Below are 21,411 nucleotides of genomic sequence, written 5' to 3' on the forward strand. Positions count from 1 at the left end.
CTCGTGGTCTTGTGCATGCTAGCAAGCAGCATGTAGGACTTGCCTTTCACATTTTGCTATCCCTAAGACTAAGATAGGGCATAAAACTGATTAAAAACATACAATATAAACAGCAGTGGTTTAGAGCTATTTGCCCTTGCAAAGAACACAGGTTCCATTCCCAACACTAAGATGGTAGCTGTTCCTCTATGACTAGAGCATGCATGGTACACATACTTAATATGCAAAACACTCATACACATAACCATAGGATGGCTTAGAACCACCTGGTAAGTCTGGCTGTGGGAAGGGAGAGCACAATGCAATGCCTGTGCTTTCCACTCTAAGTGAACATGCCCATACAAGTACATTCGATCTGCCTGTGCAGACTCAAATTCTACTATTGGGACCAACTTCTGTATGTCTGTTTTTTATTGGTACCATAAATCATGGACTAGCACTGAAGGAAGCCAAGGCGTAACTGAAGCGGAAGGCTGCTTACTGACTTGTTCTCAGCACTCCAAACTCCCGCACAACAGCCCTTTAAACTATGAACATGTCCACAATCTTCCCCCAAAGCAACAAGTTGTCTGTCTGTCACAGCAACATTTCACTGTAACCATCTTAGTTTATTTTGTTGCTGTGATGAAACCCTGACCAAAAGCAAACTTGAGAGTAATGGGTTTGTCTTATACATTCCAATCACCGTTCATCGATTACTGAAGTCAGAACAGGACCCTAGAGGCAGGAGCTGAAGCAAGACACCATGAAATTGTTCGCTGGCATGCTAAAAAAAAAAAAAAAAAACCAACCTAGAAATACAGGCATGACAGCTCCCACATCAATCATTAACCAAGAAAATGTCACCACAGATTTGACTACTAATATGAGCAATTCTCTTCCCAGACAACTCTGCTTGCTTGTTACAAGCTGACAAAATCAAACTTATCACACTGATAAATCATGCTTTTTAACGTGGGAGATGTGGAAAGCTGGCTTTGAAGGTAGGTCCTTGCTATGTAACAAAACTAGCCTTCAGCTTATTACTTGTAACTCAGTTTGAAGTACCACCAACCCTAGCATGCCTTTTAAACACTATTTAACGGAGAAGATTCCCCCCTCCTAATTTTACCCAATTTCTACATTTTGAAGTATGGCTTAAGTTATTTAAGTCAAAAAGACATGTCTTAATCTTGTGCCATGAAGAAGCTTTTCAAAGTCAGTAAAAAAAAGTCTTGTCTTTTTCTTTTCACTCTAGTTATCAAAACTACTTTGTGGTTACTGTTTCAGAAAATGGATATCCAGTAACTCTAGACAACTGATCTCATAAACCTCTCACAAACCTTCAAGAATATTTTCACTAGAACACCAAGTCCAGTGCAGTGGCTCATGCTTTTAATTCTACAACTCAAGGCCAGCATGTTTTGTTTACATAGTTCCTGGCCAGCCAGGAACAGACTGCAACCCTGTATTTAAAAACTGTGTAAGTACCTTAAATACTTAAAGACCCTGTTAATAATTCACTTCCTAATCACCCCCTTTCACTAATATTCACATAGAAGCAGAAATAACTTTTCCATCACAACAAAGACTTCTGACCAATTTATATTCCCTCAAAACTGCAGTAAACACTCCTTTCCCTCAACCTCGGATAACTCAATTTTTAGGTTCAATTCCTGTGATCAGAAAATTGCCATGTTTCTATCTCTTCCACCTTTCTCAGGGAGGTGATTACTTTAAAACTGTACTTAACTCTCAATCAAGTGGCCGATGAAGCTGAAAAAAGAAACCATTCATGTTCTCCTGTAACTACAAAGTGCTGATAAAGCTTCGCAGTCAAGTTTACTGGAAATGTCCTCTACTTTGGAAAAGATTACCTCTACCCCATACCTTTTAAAATGGGATGCATAGAAGCTATACCTATCAATACTAATAAAAATTAACCAAGATTCTTTCTGCTATAGTGACAAAGTATCACAGGCTTTTGAAGGCTTAATAAACTGTTACAAACAAAACACAGTAATTGAGGCACATACTACATAACTGAGAATATGATTTACTATTCCACCTCAGCGTCGACAAGAGGGTAATGAACTGGTCAGGTCTTCCACACAACAAAGTTGTATGTTAACACACAAGGAAACCCTTCATAAATACACTTACAGGGGTATATGAAATCAACCTGAAACTAATAAAAATTCTGAAATTCAGAAATATGCAAAAGCAAGTTACAGTTATGCTTATCTATAAGCCACTCAAAAAACCAAGGCTGGAGATGCTCAGTTTCAATCCTGAGGACTGTCTCTAGAAAAGAAAAAAACACTCAAATCTCATCAAATTGCCTATCTTTAAAGAGTCATTTAATTCACAAATCATGGAGATCTAAGCATTTTCATGTATGTAGTGGGACAACACTATCACACGCCTTATTAAATCTAATATTTTATTCATTACTAAATGCTGAATTATTAAAAGAGTCCCGTCAAGAACTTCGGCACAAACTGCCACCAAACCAAACGTTAAATCTCTGTGGATTCCAAATGTAAAAGAATCTTTGTGTGTACTCAAAAATATAGAGAAAAAATTTTTAAATTGTCTCAGTTGGTACTCACTAGCTAGAAACATTTAGTCCCCGACAAAATCCTACTCAAATAAATTAACTTGGAGTTTACAGATTTTTATGTGTATGAAAATAAATTTCAACGAATAAGACATTACTAAATTTTGGGGAGAACAAATATAACAATTATAATCAATTCACCCAATGCAAGCTACAATATCTTGCTTAAAAACAGCAAAATTAAAGGCAGGAGTTCAAATTCCAGTTCTAAGAGATCTAATGTCCTCCTCTGGATTGAATGGGCATTTACACTCTGGCATGCTCAAAGACACTGACACAGACACACTCACATAAATTAAAAAAAAAAAAAAAACTAGCAGATATTGCCTCTACAGACTTTTGACCATGGATAAGTGACTACCAGATAAGACATCATACCCAACCACACTTTGGACTAAAGTGACAGACTGTTTTAATAGTAGCATGACTTAATGGGCATATAGAGGTAAACTTTTATTTTAAAGGAGCTTTTACATTCTGGCCTGGGATGATCAGGAACAGCAGTCAAGTCAGGAAGGGTATAGCTAGCAAAACCTATTCACACTTCGGAAAGCAGCTATTTATCCCAACAAAACTTGACAAGGTAGAGGAATGCTTGGTGGCAGTATGTGTGTCTAGTATACACAAATCCCTAGCATTTCAAATAAACCTTTAAAAACACCTGTCGACTAGTTTTGCCAATGCAGATAATTACTAAGGCCATTCAATAAGGTAATACTTGACTGTATTGTTATTAGACACTCTTCAAAGCTTACTAGTAGTCTGGTTTCTGGGTTCTTAGTTAATGTGGAGATATGACATTCAGATTGAATATTTACATAGTAATCTCACTACAATCACAAAGGTTTGGGCTAGAATATATTTCCTAAACTTTTCCTTTACTCTGGTGCTGTGGCTATAGCTCAGCATACTTGCCCAGCACCAATAACCAGCACTAAAGTAGTGGGGATAGGGAAGCAAAATGACATGCATCATAGGTATACCATACCAGTTAGCTCACTGTTGGATCGCCGGTCCACAGTTGTGCCTGCTTTATCTTACCTTCAAAGTCAACATCAGTAATGTTCTGGCAGCTTCTCATTTTTAATTTTTAATACCTGGTTTCTTACACCTGCTATTGCTCTGAAGATGTTTTTAAAAAACAAAAACTACTTACACTTCATTTGCAAACTAAGTATAACATTTTTTTCTATTTCATCATCACCTTTAGTAATTATAAAAATAACAATCAGAAGGAATATGTAGTAATCTCTCCTCAAACCCATACCCAAAACAAACCAAATATAGTTACAGCTCTGGAAATTACATGCCTTGAACTGAATAAAATGAACTGTAGTACCTGCTGGTACATTTAAGATCTCTGAAAAACTCCAAATAGTATTCAACTAATAAACTATATCCTCCCTTTAATCCAAGCTGGAACTATCCTAAAAAGTTCAACTGATGCCATTTATATTTAAAAGCATTTAAGACAACTATTATATCCGCTCTTAAAATTACTAAATTATCCAACTTTGCTATTACGATAGTTATTACTCGCAAATATAGGACTCAGCAGGTTCAAATTAAAATCGCACATTATCGAAACATTCGAAATCTCAAAAGTAGCATCTTGACAGTGCAGAGATCAAGAAAAGGGAAGCCAGGAAACATACAAAGGGGCTCCCATGTGATTGCTTTTATATCTTTCAGAAAATGAGCATGAAAATAAATTGCTGTTTTTAATAAACAGAAAGTCTACGTTTGGTTCTTGACATAAAGTGGAACTGAAAGGAATTCACAGGTATCAGATAGAAACAGAACTACCTCAACCAATTCAACCTACTTTGAAAGCATGCAACAATGTTGTAAATGCCACTATATGTTTTCTAGTGATAATGACTCAGTAAGTAAAACCGTGTTTCTAAGAGGTGGTGTTTTATACATGTTGCTGGAAAATGGGATTTATAAAGATGTTACTGTTAAAAAGTAAATTAAGACACTTTAAAGTTTAAACATACTGACTTAATGGTGCATATGCTGCAGTCTCAAAGGATCAACAAGTCCACATGAACTAACCCTTACCTTACAGAGGGGTGTCTGAACATTTGAAGCCTTGGTACAGAACACGTGCAGCGTAAGTATCAGCACAAGTCTATTTTAAAAAAATACCTTCTTTCCAAGCTGTCAGATTCGTTGGCAACCATAAGTAAATGCAATTAAATGAGTAACTAAATGACCTATACAATATCTTTTAGAGGTGTGCATAAAAACCAGTCATCTAACTAGGAAATGTAAGAATGAAATATCCATTTTTCTAAAATTACAACAGAGATTTTAAAAGAAAATACTAACAACTGATAAGTCTTAAAGCTTTGAATAAAATTCCTCCCCTGGTTAATTAATAAATGTGAATAAAAATATCCTAGAAAACATGTTTTATGATAATTCCATGTACGTACTTTTAACAAGCGAAGATGCTTCTGTTCAAAGTATCCATTAATTACCTAATTTTCTAATGAAGGAAACGGAAACTGATACTTAACACTTTCTGTGAAGCATTTATCTATCCACCCAGGACAAAATCATAGACAAGACTTTTGTATTTTATGCATGGTGTTGCTGTTCCAACCTAAAAGCAAAGCTGGTTTTGAAATACAAGATAGTTTTCCATCTTAGCAAACTAACCAATAAGTGCCCTTTGGTTTTTATAAAACAATAAGAGATTGTTGGTTACAGATAACCATCTTGATTTTGGGGTCTTTCATACACAAAGACCAAATGGTCAAACTCTTATTTTATACAAGTTTAACTATTAGGTATTAACCAAACTAACTTACCCCACCGCCTTGTTGGAGGGAACATAAACCCACCCACAAAACTATTTCACTGAACACAGGCTGTGTCTTTAACAAGAAGTAACTTACACAAGCTCCAAAAGCAGTGTTTAGTTTTACTTTTAAAATGGAGAAGCCACACATTTTAAAAGTAAATATAAGTCAATCAGGTATAATTTTAACCTAATAAACCATGCATGAGCCAAGAATTAATAAACCAATGTGTTTTGGGTTTGTTCAAGTACTGATAATTCTGTATAAAGATTTAGTATATATCAGCTATCATAAAATGTGAAAAACAAAATTTTAACTCCCAAATAAAAATATATAGTTAAAATACACAGTGGTTAGTATTCCACGCAGCATAAAATCTGGTAAATCAGAAGTTTACATGTCCCAGCTGACCATGTGTGAAAATGCATAGCAGATACTAAAACCAGTATTTTGTCTAATATTTAAAACCAGCTTGTAATTGAGGGAACATTTAAATCCTTAATTAAAAAACACAAATGAAGTGAAAGCTTTAAACTGGTACACACTGTTCACACCTATATTTCAAGTTTGGAAATGCATATTTGCAAGCAGCAATACAAAAGTATTCATGAAGAATGCATAATCTCTGAAAATTATGAAAACATCCCTGCTACCAATACATTTCTAAATACAAAACTGACTAACATATTTGTTACTTCTGTGTAGCTAGAGAAGTTCGTTTTCAAAACAGATAAAATTCAGTCTTTAGGTGTGAATGGTATGAATGACAGTCTTTTTTTTTTTTTAATTCTTAGTTGTTTGGGATCCTTAAGCATGCAAAAGCTTTGAACAGGAGGGTCCGCAAAGGAACCAGTGTTGTATTATGGCATCCAGTTAGGCCAGAGCTGGGAATGCCTCTGGGTCATCTACATCAGGAGCAGAAGCACTTGACTGAGGAGAAAAAAAAAAAAAAAAATCAAAAAATTAACCACAATTTTCAAATCTTAAAAAATAGCCTACTAGCCTATATTCAGACACTGAATTCTAAGTCTTCAGGTTAAAACATCACATAAAAATAGATCGAAGCTTTTACTTTAAAAATAAAATTATAAATCAGATTAAAACTATGCACACACTTGCAATGTTTCTCCAATTTATTTATCTGACATGTGAGGGATCAGGTGCGGAGCTTATATATTACTGGGTTAAGTGTTCTACCACAGATTGATACATTTCTGCAAACAAACTCCCCCCCCCCCCCCCCCCCCCGCCACCTTTGACAACGTCTTTGCCAATCCCAGCACTTGGACAGCAAAAATCACTTGGTCTACAGTGAGTTGAGAGAGAGGAGAGAGGAGAGAGAGAGAGAACAGGCACCCAAAATAAAATAATGTATATACCATGAATTCAGGATTCTATGGTTCATTTTTCAAAGTGGACATAGTTAATGTCTAATATTGTCAACAGGCAATTCTGAATTCCAAATCAACTCCTTGGGCATCACTCAAAATCCTCAAGAACTTGTCTGAGAGCCAGACATGATATAAAGACCTACAGACAGTCTTTTGGGACAGTGAAGCCTGATGGCAAATTTGGGAACAGTCTGGTAGAGCACCCATTTAAGAGAGATAGACAGACAGACAGCGAGGACAGAAATTACATGCCATTCTTATATCATGGCATAGACTAGTGTTTCAGGAAAAGTAACAATCCAAAGAATTTTCTGTATCTCAATTTACTCAGTAGTGAGAATAACCCCAAGTATAAATAAATTATACCAGTATCAAAAAAAAAAACAAAAAAAAAAAAACCTAACACAACACCCTGACAAGCACAAATAAGAACTCAATAGTATGGTTAATTCACCTCATTGGCAGCACTACTATCATTAAGGTCCTTTAAAACAAAGAGAACTAAGGCCAGGTGTAGTGCATGTGTCTAGTACCAGCACTCCACAGGAGATCAAAGAGTTCAAAGACAACCTTGGCCACATAGTTCAGAGTTCCATGCCTGCTGGAGCCACAGAGTAAAAGCAAAATGTTGTATCTTGAAAAATAAATCACTTCTTTCTTTAGTTCTGTTTATCCACCACACCCTCCAAACATATCTAGTCAGCAATCTCTTACAAGTTCTAAATTGCATAAAACAGAAAAACACATCTTAAAATCACCTTATCAGTCCGGCTGCCACGGTTTGGACGTCCACCACGCCCACGTCCACCACGTCCTCCCCTGCCACCACGTCCTGGGCGGCCTAGGTCTCCAAAATTGATCTCCAGTTGAGACGTTATATCATTTGCTGGCTTCCGGAAATGATGGTCCATAACCGAATCTTCAGCATGAGCCTAAAATGGTAATTACTATTAAGTAATGCAAAAAATTTTCTAAATGTACTTTCTCTTTAAAAGACCAACTAACAGCCGGGCGGTGGTGGCGTACGCCTTTAATCCCAGCACTCGGGAGGCAGAGGCAGGCGGATCTCTGTGAGTTCGAGACCAGCCTGGTCTACAAGAGCTAGTTCCAGGACAGGCTCCAAAGCCACAGAGAAACCCTGTCTCAAAAAACCAAAAAAAAAAAAAAAAAAAAAAAAAAAAAGACCAACTAACAATTCTGTACTTTGTGTGAATGAATATATCCACTTCTAGCTCTACAGGCAATAAATTCATCTGGGGGTCAGGTAGAGACTTTGAAATAAGAATTCATTTCCCTTATCACAAATTTCTCTGAATTGCAGGCAATAACCTCAGAACCACCCTGCTATTGTCACACAGATATGAAATAAATCAGTAAGCCCATATTAACATAAGTATTCACATCACAAAGGCACAATAAATGTATGAGCCCAAATATGTAACTTGATAAATAAGATAGTCAAAGTTCCAATTTTTTCAGAAGCAATTATGTACTTTGTAATTTTCACAATTTTCTTATCATATCTTACCTTGCATGATACAGCAGTCCCCAATATTTGCAGAGGATACTAAAACTCAGGAGATGCCTGAAACCACAGTACCAAACCCACACTATGCTGTTTTTCTATATGAGCTATTAGTTAACTAATGGTAAAGTAGCATTCACAAGGCAGATACAGCTTTAACTCGGTTAATTCGTACACTGAAAAACAGTAGAGGAAGGGTACTGCTAAGCTCTTACCACACTTTTAAGAACAGCATGCAATTTAAAATTATGAATTTCTACAGCTTTCTTTTTTTAGTATTACAACTAGATTTCAATGGAAACAGCCAGAGCCTAGGTAAAAAATTTTTTAAATTAACATAAGCCATGTGTTACTTTAAATGGAAATTCCTACAATAATTTTTATTCTTCAATCAGGAGTTCCACCTATATTGATCTATTCATATGACACTAGCAATTTTTTATCTGTAAGAAATAAAATTCATTCTAACTTTAAAAAAATGGAAACAAATACTCATATTAATGGCATATATTGTCAATAGTAGTTAAACCAATAGATTTTAAGTTTTAAATTGTTTTATCTCTTTATAAGAATATATATTAAAGTTAATCTAGATCTGTGTCAGAAAATATTCATTCTAATGAAACAAAATGTATTTTTAAGACCTGATATTCAAGACAATTTCCTCATTTATATTTTTATGAAGTAAATATTAAAAACCATCCCTTCTCTAAACTTAGAAAACCAACTATTTAACCTCAATTTAATAGTGTCTCCCATATTGGTCCCAGCCATTTTTATGTCTAGTAATCTAAAAAGTATTAAGAAACTGAGTGCCAGAGGCTTAGCATGTTCCAAGTCCTGGGTTCAATCTCCAATGTCAAAAAGAAGTGAATAAATCTTATTCAATCTCAGGCTGTCTTCCTAACATTTAATTGTACCTTAGAATGGCAGGATTTGATTTTGACAGCCCAATTCATGACATGAATAAATACATGTATCAGAAGGCCAGCCAAAGCTGCAAGAAATAATTTGGTTAAATTTATATTCACATAAGCCACCATCAGCATGACTTTCTCAAGTATTTGCATTAGTTTTCATATTTCTTAGGTAAAAGAAACTCTAATCAGTCTTAAGACACCATTCCATAAAAAGGAAAATACTAACATTTTCTGAGTTCTGGTTATTTTTTTTCTGAGCAAGTTACCTACACTAAAGTAAGTCTAAAGCTTTAAAGTTATCTGTATTAGCTGGGCAGCAGTGGTGCATATATTTGGGAGACAGAGGCAGGAGTTATCTTTGTGAAGCCAGTTTGGTCTATGGAGCAAGCTCCAGGACAGCTAGAGCTAAACAGGAAAAAAAAAAAACCTGTCTTGGAAAAAAAAAAAGTTACCTGCAAAACAAAGTAACAAAATTAGAATTTGAGTCACAATTCAAATGATTTCAACTTACCTCTTCACTTTTTGATTTATGCAGAACAAATCCCTTTTTCCATTGTCCATCAGCACCTTCATTTGGTTTTCTGATATTAAATTCTACTTTTGCTCGGTCTTTATTTTGAATAGCTTTCCATTCATCCAAAGTCATCTCTTTTGGACCCTCTTCCTTAACCTCTTCAACTTCATTCTCCCTGTGAAAAATACATTTAAATTTTATGTCTGATGACTGTTACTACTTTGTAGAAAAATATTTGGAGGACTGGAAATACGGATAAGAGGTTAAGATGTTAAGATGACAGTAGCACAGGCTACTCTTCCAGACATATGCAGTTCAGCTCCAGGAGATCCGGAGACCTCTTCTCCATAGGCAACAGACAAGCACATAGTACACATACATACATACAAGTAGACGAAACACCTATACACATTTTTTTAATTAAATATATTTCAAATTATAACAAGAAAATTGACCCTGACTGTTAGGACCCATTACAAAGACTATCAGAGAACAGCAGGTTTTTGTATAACCCAGCAACACGCTTGTAGACCGGGCTGGCCTTGAATCCATAGATCCCCGCCTGCCTCTGCCTCCTGAGTGTTGTTGGGATTAAAGGTGTTCGTGTGCCATTACCACCCAGCTACAACTTGCTTTCTTCAACCCATAAGACACATTTGTTAACTATACTGTACCCTCTCATTAATTAATTTCATGGTCTATTTTCTCCTGTGTATGGTGCATATCTGTGTTCATGCATGCACGTGCACGCAAAGGTATGCTAAAAGTCAGTATTGGTATTTTTCATGATCACTCGTTTATTTTTTGAGACCACATCTTTCACTGAACCTGAAGCTCACCAACTGGCTAGGTTGGATGGCTCTATAACATCTTCCCATACCCATCGGGAGGATTAAGGTTGGCTTTTATGTGGGTGCTAGAGAATCTGAAGTCCGGTCTAAAAGTTTTGAGCAGCAGATAACTTCCTGACTGAACCAACTGCATAACTCCATCATTTTCATTTCATCTATAAAGAAGACCATTATCTGTTGCTCTTCTACTTTAGTAACTAGCACTCTAGCAAAGTATACAAGCCTGATTTCTACAAATCTAAATGTAACTCCAACTCTCAAACCAACGTCTAACACATGGACAGGAGACTGAGGTTTCACTAGTAATGGAGCTGTCCACAAAACAAAGTGGTTTCAATATTTATATCAAAAGTTTTTCCTAAATCTTAACTATTTTAATTATCTGTTCCTCTTTTACATAAAGCATAGGCCTAGGAATCCATTATCTTATCCTAAATCCAAATGTCACTAAACAAATCATTTGCTATTTTGGGAACTCTGCTTCCTTCCAAAGATAGCAAGTGATTTAGTTTAGTATCACTGCTAAAATATCTTTATGCAATTCTTTATATTTGGACAGTCTATCTTACATCTTCCTGAAACAAACTGACATTCAATCTTGACAGGATATTGGATATCAAGGCTACCAAGTCACTTTTACAGATGACAGAACTAAAGCTCTGGAAAACTTTCCTAATGACTCGCCAGTTCTGACAGTCCATGACACCTACCTTTAAACACTACTTAAGTTTTGCTTCTTAAACTTATCCTGGCCAAGCGGTGGTGGCACACGTCTTTGATCCTAGCACTTGGGAGACAGAGGCAGGTGGATCTCAGTTGAGTTCGAGGCCAGCCTGGTCTACAAGGCAAGTACCAGGACAGCCAGGACTAAGAAACACTGTCTTGAAAACAAAACAAGGTAACAAACAAACAAACAAACAAAAACTTATCCTGAAAATAAAAGATTAATTCCATTTCCCCCTACTTTATAAGAATAAACTACTCTGAAGTGATGACCATCATCTTTATTAGAACAATTATCCCTAATTGCTCCTGGGTCCCAAGTAGAGGAATACTTTCTATAGCCCATGAATGTATCATTTCCTTCTGAGCAACATTTACAGTCTTGAGATCACCTTAAAAACAATTCAAATATGTTTAAAACAGGAAAAAGATGTGCTTAGTTTTGTGAGTTACCATTAATCCGCATTATGTTTACCCCTCCAAAGTAAAACACATACCCAAATTCTTAATTCAAACAAGCATCTAATCCCATTTACTTTCATATATTCCAAGGATTGTTTTCCTTATTCCAACAAGCCCACAAAATACAATTCTTCCTCTCACCATTAACAGTTGTTCACCAAAACAGCACTTCACATTTCATTTTTTTGGGGGGGGGAGGTAGCCTCAGAGGTCCCAATTCAACAGCTAAAAAACTTGCACAGGGAGTGTGGTAGCACATACCTTTAATCCCAACACTAGAGACAGTTAAGCAGATCTCCTTGTGAACTAAAGCCAGCCTGGACTACATAGTGAGTTCCTGGCCAGCACTACAACAGTGAGACCCTATCTCAAAACCCAACAAGACTGGTGAAATGATTCAGCAGTTAAGAGCACTAGCCACTCTTCCCAAAGACCCAGATTCAAACTTCAGCACCTACATACAGTGTATCACTCACAACTCCAGATCCAATAACTTTCTCTGACCTCCATAAGTACCACATGAATGTGGATAAACATCCATACACATAAAATTAAAACTAAGAGTTTAAATGGAGGGAATACGGGGGCTGGAGAGATGGCTCAGCAGTTAAGAGCATTGCCTGCTCTTCCAAAGGTCCTGAGTTCAATTCCCAGCAACCACACGGTGGCTCACAACCATCTGTAATGAGATCTGGTGCCCCCTTCTGGCCTGCAGACATACACACAGACAGAATATTGTATACATAATAAATAAATAAATATTCAAAAAAATGGAGGGAATACTTGAGGGAATTGGTCCAGCCAAAGAACGCCCAAGAAAACAAAAGCAAAATCTGACTAATGGGATTAAAAATAAAAGACATACCTGTAACCCATTCATCAAGTGACTAATAGAGAGTGTATATAACAAATACAAATAGCCCAACAACAACAACAAAAAAAAAAAACATAACATACATTTTTTTACAAATGGGTAAATGAGGGTTGGCCAGCAGTTAGGAGGCAGAGGCAGCCTGTGTTCAAGACGGGCCTGCTCTACAAAGTGAGTTCTATATCAGCTAGGACTGTTACACAAAATGGAAGAATAAAAAAAAAAACGGAAACAGTTCAACATCAGTAATTATCAGTGCTAAACTGAATGAAAACCACAGGGCTGGGGGTGTAACTCAGATGGTAGTGAATACCTAGTATGTATGAGGTACTGACGTTAAGAGTCCTAGTGATGCAAACTGGACATGACTAAATACAAATGTAATCCCTTTTCTTGGGAAGAAGCATACAAAAGCAAAGCAATCCTCCATTATATAGTTAGTTATTAAGGGCAGTCAGAGCTACATAAGACCCTGACTAAAAACACCATCAAAATCACAATGAGATAATCTTACCCTAGACACAAATGGCTATTAACAAGAAATGCTGGTGAGGATGCAGAGAAAATACCCTCAGAAATTTACATCAATACAACCACAATGGAAATAGAGATTCACTAAAGAATAAAAACCTACAAACAGATCCAACGATTTTGCCATTTAGCATATATTGTGCTAAGCTTAACTTTTCCAGGGTAGAAATGAATAAACATATATTCACTTCAGATCAAGTACCATTAGTTAAGAAAATTATTCCACCTGCTTGGTGGACCAATGCATTTCATTATTTACAGGAACATGGAAAGCCTATGAGCAATAATACCAACAGAGAAGTGCTTCCCCCATACCTTAGCAATCAATAATGGCTTATACATACTCAGAGAAGGTACGGGTTCTCAGACCACCTGGCAAGCCCCATAAGTTAGTTAAGGAAAAGCTGCCATGATTTCAAGACAGCAATGCTCACGTCACATCCAGTAGATTGAGTTCCACAGATATCCCCCAAAAATAAAATCACTATGCCAAAAGTACATCCACACCCTGTTGTTTACTGTAGCATGAGTTAATAGTCCAGCAGTTCCAGGGACTCTAACACCCTCTTCTGGCTTCTGTAGGTACTGCACAAATGCAGTGCACTTAACACACAAACAAGCAAATGGCTCACACACGAAGTTTTTTTTAAATGTTAACAAGCTAAACCATCTTCTCATTGCTTTTCAGTTTGAACCTACTTTTTACAAGGTTGTTTTTCAACTTCTGTCTTGCTTTAGTATTTATAACTGAAAATGCTGAGATTATTTGAACTATGACTAAACACTACAAATACCTCTTATACCAACAATTTGGTTCTTCTTGAGACAGGGTTTCTCTGTGTGGCTTTGGCTATCCTAAAATTCAGTTTGTAGACCAGGCTGGGCTGGCCTTGAACTCAGAAATGCAGCTGCCTCTGCCTCTGAGTGCTGTAGTTAAAAGGGAGTGCACCACCACACTGCTTGGTTTAGTTTTTTCACACACCCTACCTATTCAGAATCTCAGAATCTATCACTAGAATTACCCTTCCTAAAGTTCAAAGGCAAAGTACTTTGTTCCTTTTCCTTCATCCCTGGGTAACAACAGGTTATCTTTGTGATTAGGGCTTAAACATTTTATTTAAAATACATATATTCCTTAACCTTGCTACGGTATACAAAAACAGTAAAACTACCAAACCATCACCAAGTCAGGCATGGTAGTACATGCCTGTATTCCCAGGACTTAGAAGGTGAGACAAGAGAATACTGAGTTCTAGGCCATCCTAAACTACACTGTAAAACAATGTCTCAAAGCAAGAAAGTCTCATGTCTGTGCTATCAAATAACTGCCACTAAATCAGCTACTTTATTGGTAAAAAGGCAGACAAGTTTCCATGTTAGCTGGAGCATTACATCCTCACACAAAACCACTTACTTATTTTCAGTGTCTGCCACTGGGTGCTCTTCACCTTCAGGTGTTTCCTCAGTCACATTTGATTGCTCCAAATCACTGCAATTATAAGATATTTGTTTCTGAATGTATTTGGGAGACTCTCTAAGGAAAGAAAGAAAAAGAAAGGCATCTAGGTCCATTTACCATGTAGCCAAAAGTCCTTCATAGCAAAGTAAAACTCTTATATCCTTTATGTATTTCTACTAATTTTCAATCCATTTTACTCTCCAGTAGACCTCTAAGAAAACAATTATTAAAGTTCACACATTCTTTAAAGGCTTTGTCAGACACAAAAATGGACACTTGTAACTACCTACGCAACAAGTTCAGGGCTAGCCTGGACGATCCACCTCAAAAAATCCAGAAACAAAAAAGGTGGAAGGCTTATCAAATTTTGTAAGGAGAAAACTACAACAGCTAGAGTTCAAACTATTAAAGTCATAATATCACAATACCCCCAGCATTTCATCACAGGGCTTCAGAAAAAGCTACATATATCCATGACAAAAATAAAGTTATTAATATACTTAATTATTTTTATTTTAATATAAACATCCCATAAGACATTATAAGGTTATAGCTTTGAGATAGAACTTCAATGATCTCAGGAACAAAACTTAAGTATTAATAAGCCTCTAGTAACTTAAATTTTGATTTATTATTATTTAAATAATAAGAATTAGAATTTTGGTTTATTATTTAATTTAAATAATTATTTAACTTAAAAAAATCAGAATACCAACGTTAATTCATCTTTGACAGTTCCCCAGTTGTGAGATCCGCTACCTCCACGCTTGTCCTCATGCTTCAGGCCACTGTAATGCGAAAAAGAACTAACAAAACTGAGTTAACATTATACTCTTTAGTTCTAGAAATTCAAATTTTGTTTTTATTAAATAAGCACATTTAAATCTAAAACATACAACAATCAGTAAAACTTACGATCTATCACTTCCACTATGCCTATCAAATTCACGTTTGCCACGAGAATCAAATCCGTCGCCTCGGCCCATTCCACGTCCACGGCCTCCTCGACCCCTTCCAAGACCACCTCGGCCTCGAATAGGCCTTTCAATAATCGGTCTACAAAACAAATTTAAAAACTTTATCTCTGATATTTTCAGAAACAGAAAAAATTCACTCCAATACTCAAAAATATAGAATATGCTTACTGGTTCATAACCCAACAACTAAATGCATGGTGTAAAAATCCAAAGTTTATTTCTAGTCATATAAAGTAAGAATTACAAACTTTTGCTATTTCTAAAGCATTGCTGCTGTACACACTTTTTGACTCACTGACTCAGTCATACTTGTGTTTACCAATACTCTTATCTAGCCTGCATGAGTGAGTGACAGACAATAGCACTGTCCTTTTAAACTCAGTATCTAAACAGAGGAAGGAAAAGAAATTGGCCATTGACTCAACTAAAATATTTACTAGTAAGAGCTATTACTTAGAACATGTTATCCATAAATGTAAATACAAAAACACATATTCTCATTTCTCTGAAATATACCTAAGCAAACACCCCAACTACTACCTGGCAATTATGCCCAATTTACAGCTTTACTATAAGGGGACAAAGCAAGAGAAACTTGTTTAAGGCTTACCTATCAACTGAAAATTCACCTCCTTCACCCCTTTCTTCAAGGGGCTTTTCAAATCTTCTTTCCCGAGGTGGTCGCCTTTCTGGTCTCCTATCAATTATTTTCCCTTCACCCTGAAGTTGTTGATCAGGTCTTCTTCCAACTCGCCTTATTCCTTATGACAAATAACCAGCATAAGCAAATCATTTTTACAATACAAAAGTTTAGCCTAGACTATTAAGGCTGATGGGCATCAACCACATATAACAAACTGTTTCAGGACATTCTCATTCAACAGTACACATCTCAAACTTTATCTACATGCCATAACTGACTTGGAAATCACTGGGCACCATCACACCTTACTTTCTAAAAAGTCAAAGTCTCCCATGACAAAATTTTAAACTTGCAAATATTTCAGTCAAATTTTAAACGTACAAATATTTTTGGCTTTAGAGAATTCAAAGCTAATACCAGTATCCATTCATAAACAACCAAGCACTAAATATGCCCCCCAGAAAACGGGGAAATTCACACTATTATTTTTCTATATAATCTGAAGGGGGGCAATAAAGAACTCTTGAGTCAGAAAAAAAAAACAACTCTAAAATAGCTATTTGAGGTGGACACGTGGTGCCTACGATATTAACACTAGAAAAGACTGCGACAAGGCAGGTTTGCAAGTTCAAGGCCAATCTGAATCACAGAGGCCACATCCCAACTCCACCCCGAACAAGCAAATAGAGCTATTTAATCTGAAAAACTATGGCTTTCCTCATTAACAGTCAAAGTCCAAGTACATACATACAAATCTCTACATATTTCCAAGTCTAACATTAACACTATTATGTAACCTTTAGGAAATACTTATTAGTATGGACAGAAAGCTTTTCTAGGTCTGCTCTTTCAAGTATCTGTTTTCAAAGCATCTTCACAAATCACACAAAGGTCTTCATTTAGCAGTTTGAAGGGTGCGACTGTCTAGAATGTTAGTAACACGCAAAGCCCTGAGTTCAGTCACAGTACCCACCCGCAAAAAAAGAAAATGGAGAACTTATGGCACTAAGTGACATTTTGGAAGCATAACTAATTTTTCTGCCTCCATTTTTTTCTGATAACGTAGGAGACTAACAAAAAGAGCCAATATGAATTGAATTATTGATAGTCTTAAGGACAAGTTGATGATTCAATATATGCCTACCATTTCAGGTATGCTTAAACCATAATTACTAAACCATAGGTTTTGACAGTCTAAAAACAGCACAAAATTGTTTTGTAAAATATTAAGTTATGTGACTTAAAGAAAATGGAACACCATCAGGATATACCAATTTGTTCAGATTATCTCTAGTCGTGCAGTTAATATTTAAAGTTTATTCTCTGTAAATTCTTATGACAAGCCTTAAATGTGGACCTTATACCAAGACATTTACATAAATTTCATCAGAGGTACAGTGTGTTAGGGTGGAGCTATGGAACTCAGTCCTTGTAATGATAACCAAGCTAAACACACCCAAGGAACAATGGCTTGGATCCCCACCCAATATTCAACGAGGCCCCGTAATCAGAAAAACTTATTAAACTCATCATGCAAGTGTTGCTTAGTGAGAGCCTAGTGCGCAAAACGCTGGATTCTACCAATATCACCACAAAAAGTAAATTAATCTAATGATTTTTTAAGGCATGTAAGCTTCTTTTGATGTACTTACCCTATTTATACCTTAAGTGTTAACTGTGGTACAATCCAGTTTTTTTTTTAATCCAAAAACCTGATCTACACTTAACTCTAAAGTTCTTCAGATAGACAAAAACTAAAAAATTCATGTAAGGAAACCATAACATTCCAATATTGTGTTATCAAGACCCGGGACACACCATGGATTAACAATTCCTTTCTTAAAGGTACCAACTACCATCCAATACACAGAACTGACATTCTTACTCTTGTATGTAACTTTAAGTAACTCTGGCTTTAGAGTGATCTAAGAGTTGAGGACCAAGGAAGCACAGCTTTTCCCCAGCATGAGCAAGGTCTTGAGTTCTACCTTCAATATCACCCCCCCCATCAAAAAAAAAAAAAAAACCCTTCTGAAATACTAAGGAAAAATGTCGATCAGTAAGGTGGAAGTTTTCCGAAGGACTTAAGTAAATGACAAACTATCCTGGCCATAAATACAAATTCCCTACACATATGACTTACGATCTTAGTTTCCAGGTAAGATTGTATATTGGATTCGTGGTGAAACCTGAGTAATTTAAATTAAGATTAATGCGCTGAACATTTTAATGAGTGAGCACATCAACCTAGTGTGTTTCAAGGAGGTAAACAGTTTAAAATACACCAGCCAGTGTTCCTTAACACAAAAATTAAATACCTTAAATTGTGTGATGTCAAGAAGCTTAACCGGCTGAGAACTTTTCCCCACGTGAAGTTCTTCTAACATTCCAGCTATGCTGCCCTTCCAAATCTATCATTTTTAAGCACAAGAAGTTTTCCTTTGATTCAATCAACTAGGTATTGGATGTTTACTCCACGCATTACAAAAAGACCCCTGCCCAAAAAGATACCTTAATTCAAAACCTAAACAATTCCCTTCATGAGCACGTGGCAGTAAGGGGCAACGTTACCACATAATGGCAACTTCAAAGATTCACAGCTTAAATTGTATACCTACCTACCTGCTACTGATTTTGTACTTTTTCTTGACCCTTAATTGCTTTGCCTTTTCACCCACAATTAGCCAGGACTGGGGAAGAATGCTAAAATCAAAACCACTACAAAACTTTCAGCGCCCTGCAAGAGACTATTAACCGCCAATGAAGACCTGACCACGCTTCACGCACGTGCGGAGGAAAAGCTGCAGACTCCAAAGAGCTCTGCTGCCGGGACGTGCCAGGCTGGGCACTCGGAAAAGCCCTAGGACCAGGAGGCTCAAGGGAGTTGGAAGAAGGGATCGCGACACGAGAACGGTCCTGCTAGTGACCGGTCTTCCTTCAAAAGTCCCTCTAAAACGCGTGGGGCCAAACTCCTCTCCTTTCCACCAGTTCCATTCACGCCAGCAAGTCCCACTAAGTTTGGCACGCGAGCGCCAGGATGCAACCAAAAAGCACACATGCGACCCAAACAGCCCCATTCCTCCACTCGAACATGCCCCAAACTGAGACGCAGCCCGAGTGGACACTCCGAGCCCCGACCCGTCCACGAGGGTCCGCGCCATTGTGGGACAAGATGGCTGGGCAGGAGCCCAGAGCGGGCAGCGGCACCCAGGAGCACGCCGATCAGAAAACGTGCCCGGCAGAGGCAGGCGGCGAGCGCCCGGGCCGAATCGGCGGGAACGCCCGGGCCGCCCTCCCGGAGCACGCTCAGTCGGCCCGAGGCGGGAAGGCTCCCGCCACGGCCACGGCCGCGGGCGGCGTGGGCTCCGCGGTCCCTCCAGTGCACACGCCGCGACGGCGCACGCCCCCGTCCCGCCCGCCCGCCAGTCCGCCCGCCAGCCCGGCGCTCCCGCACCGGGAGCCTCGCCCGGCTTTACCTTCTTTCTTAAGCGCCACCGGCGGCTGCGTCTCCTCCTTTTTGTCGGCCACGCCGACGATGGCGGGCAGCGGGTTCTTGCGGTCTTTCTGGGACTCTTTCCGCAACTGTTTGCCCGCCGCGTTAGAGTTGGTCTGGGCCGCGGCCTGAGCCGCGCTCTTGGCCCCGGGGCCCCCAACGCCGCCCCCGCCGGCTTCTTTTTTCTTGTTCTCTGCTGCCTTCAGTACCTCGAAGGGGTCCGATTCGTCGTCAAATAGCTGGTCGAATCGGTTGGTGACCACGCAGCCGAAGCCTTCCTGTAGGTGCCCAGGCATGATGGTGGCTCGGCGGCGCGTTCCTCCACGGATTGCAGCGGACCGCGCCGAGCCAAAAGCGCCTGCTTCAGCTCTTCCCACAAGATGGCCGGGCCGAGAGAGGGGGGCCGCCTTCTCTTCCGGCGACAGGCACACATCCGGGAGCGGCCTGCGCCGCACAGCACCATGGGGCACGTAGGCCACAGCCGAGCATCCTGAGGCGACTATCCACTGCTGGACCACGACTCCCAGCGTGCACCGCGCAGCAACTCTTCGCGCGCGCCTGAGAGGCGGGATCTCAGGGAGAGAGTGAAGCGTGCTCGCTGGAGGTAGAGGAGCGTGTGCTGGGCGGAGTTCTGCCACCTGCTCTTGTCACCCTAAAACTCTCGGTCTTTAGCGACCCCTGAAAACAGGGAAATGTGAGGGCGCCTTCTGTCACGAAAGTGTTCTCTGTCTTGGGTTTCACTCACTCCGTCTCCGGCCGAGGACTTTCTCCACCTTTCTGAGAGGGTCAAGGTGACTCCCAGACCTAGTAACTGGAGCCTCAAAAACTTCCGGCGGGGAGGGGGGGGGTGAGGTGCCACACTAACCACCCGTAGGTTGCAGTTTGCGGCGGCTCGACTGCACATCCCTAGCAGTTAGGTTTCTGGAGCTATCCTCCACCCTTCGTAGCGAATCGAGGCAGTTCGGTTTAATGTGGAACGGAATTCCGGGCTTGCCCTAATCGAACTGTGAATTTGGGTGGCAGAACTAATGAAAAAGACGAGTTGAACTATCTAGGTTGCGCGCCTTTTCCGGTCATTGCGACCCTGCTTTAAGAGCTGTTAACGCCCGACTGCAGCACTGGACGCCCGGCAAGCCTCCAAAGGCGGTGTTTGGAAACGATCTAGTCTGATTAACCGATCTGTCAGTATCTGGCTACCCAAGGCTTAAGAGAGAGTGCTGTTAGTAAAATGTGCTCAAAAGCCGGGAGCTGGTGGCGCAAGCCTTTAATCCCAACACTCTCCAGGCGGAGATAGGCAAATCTCTGAGTTCGAGGTCAGCCTGGCCTACAGAGCAAGTTCGGGAAAGCACTGTGGTTCACACAGCGGAAACCCTTTCTTGAAGATCCCGACCTCCTGTCCCTCTCCCGTTCAAAAGATGTGCACAAGTAAAATTATTGTAAACTACACTGCGTATTATGTGTGAAGGGAGGAAAATTAATTTACATACTTAATTTAGTAACGGCTTGAAAACACTGATATTAGTTTGGAACCTTTAAAAACATAGTTTATAAATCTTTTTCATTGACACAGTGTAAAAAGAAAATGTATCTCTTAAGTAGCAGGTGCTAGGAATACTTTATCCTCACATCTTTTGAGGTCAAT

At 38.8% G+C, this 21,411-nt stretch overlaps 1 protein-coding gene across 4 annotated transcripts; it reads right to left on the minus strand.

Annotated features, from left to right (window-relative positions):
• Positions 1 to 5,937: 5,937 nt before the first annotated feature.
• Positions 5,938 to 20,174, minus strand: Serbp1 (SERPINE1 mRNA binding protein 1). Of its 4 annotated transcripts, none has more exons than XM_038320658.2 (8): positions 19,753 to 20,174; positions 16,244 to 16,394; positions 15,572 to 15,712; positions 15,373 to 15,444; positions 14,612 to 14,686; positions 9,757 to 9,934; positions 7,559 to 7,732; positions 5,938 to 6,339 (listed from the first exon to the last, which is right to left on the minus strand). In XM_038320658.2, exons 1-8 carry the CDS (start codon positions 20,063 to 20,065, stop codon positions 6,283 to 6,285), a joined length of 1,161 nt encoding a protein of 386 aa, XP_038176586.1. In that variant the 5' UTR covers positions 20,066 to 20,174; the 3' UTR covers positions 5,938 to 6,282. The 4 variants fall into 4 exon arrangements, with proteins under 4 accessions (XP_038176586.1, XP_038176584.1, XP_038176585.1 ...); XM_038320656.2 differs by having other exon boundaries at positions 14,612 to 14,731; XM_038320657.2 differs by having other exon boundaries at positions 15,373 to 15,462.
• Between the last annotated feature and the right edge of the window lie 1,237 nt (positions 20,175 to 21,411).

The sequence above is a fragment of the Arvicola amphibius genome, chromosome 2 (assembly GCF_903992535.2).
Source record: "Arvicola amphibius chromosome 2, mArvAmp1.2, whole genome shotgun sequence".
Lineage (NCBI taxonomy): Eukaryota > Metazoa > Chordata > Mammalia > Rodentia > Cricetidae > Arvicola > Arvicola amphibius.

Coding starts and splice junctions, on each gene's coding strand:
- Serbp1 (XM_038320655.2), bottom strand. CDS start 20,065: ATGCCTGGGCACCTACAGGAAGGCTTCGGCTGCGTGGTCACCAACCGA. Junction 14,732..15,372: donor ACTGTCAAAGATGAATTAAC/GTTGGTATTCTG, acceptor TTCTTTCCTTAG/AGAGTCTCCCAAATACATTC. Junction 9,935..14,611: donor GTGGCAGACACTGAAAATAA/GTAAGTGGTTTT, acceptor TATTTTTCACAG/GGAGAATGAAGTTGAAGAGG.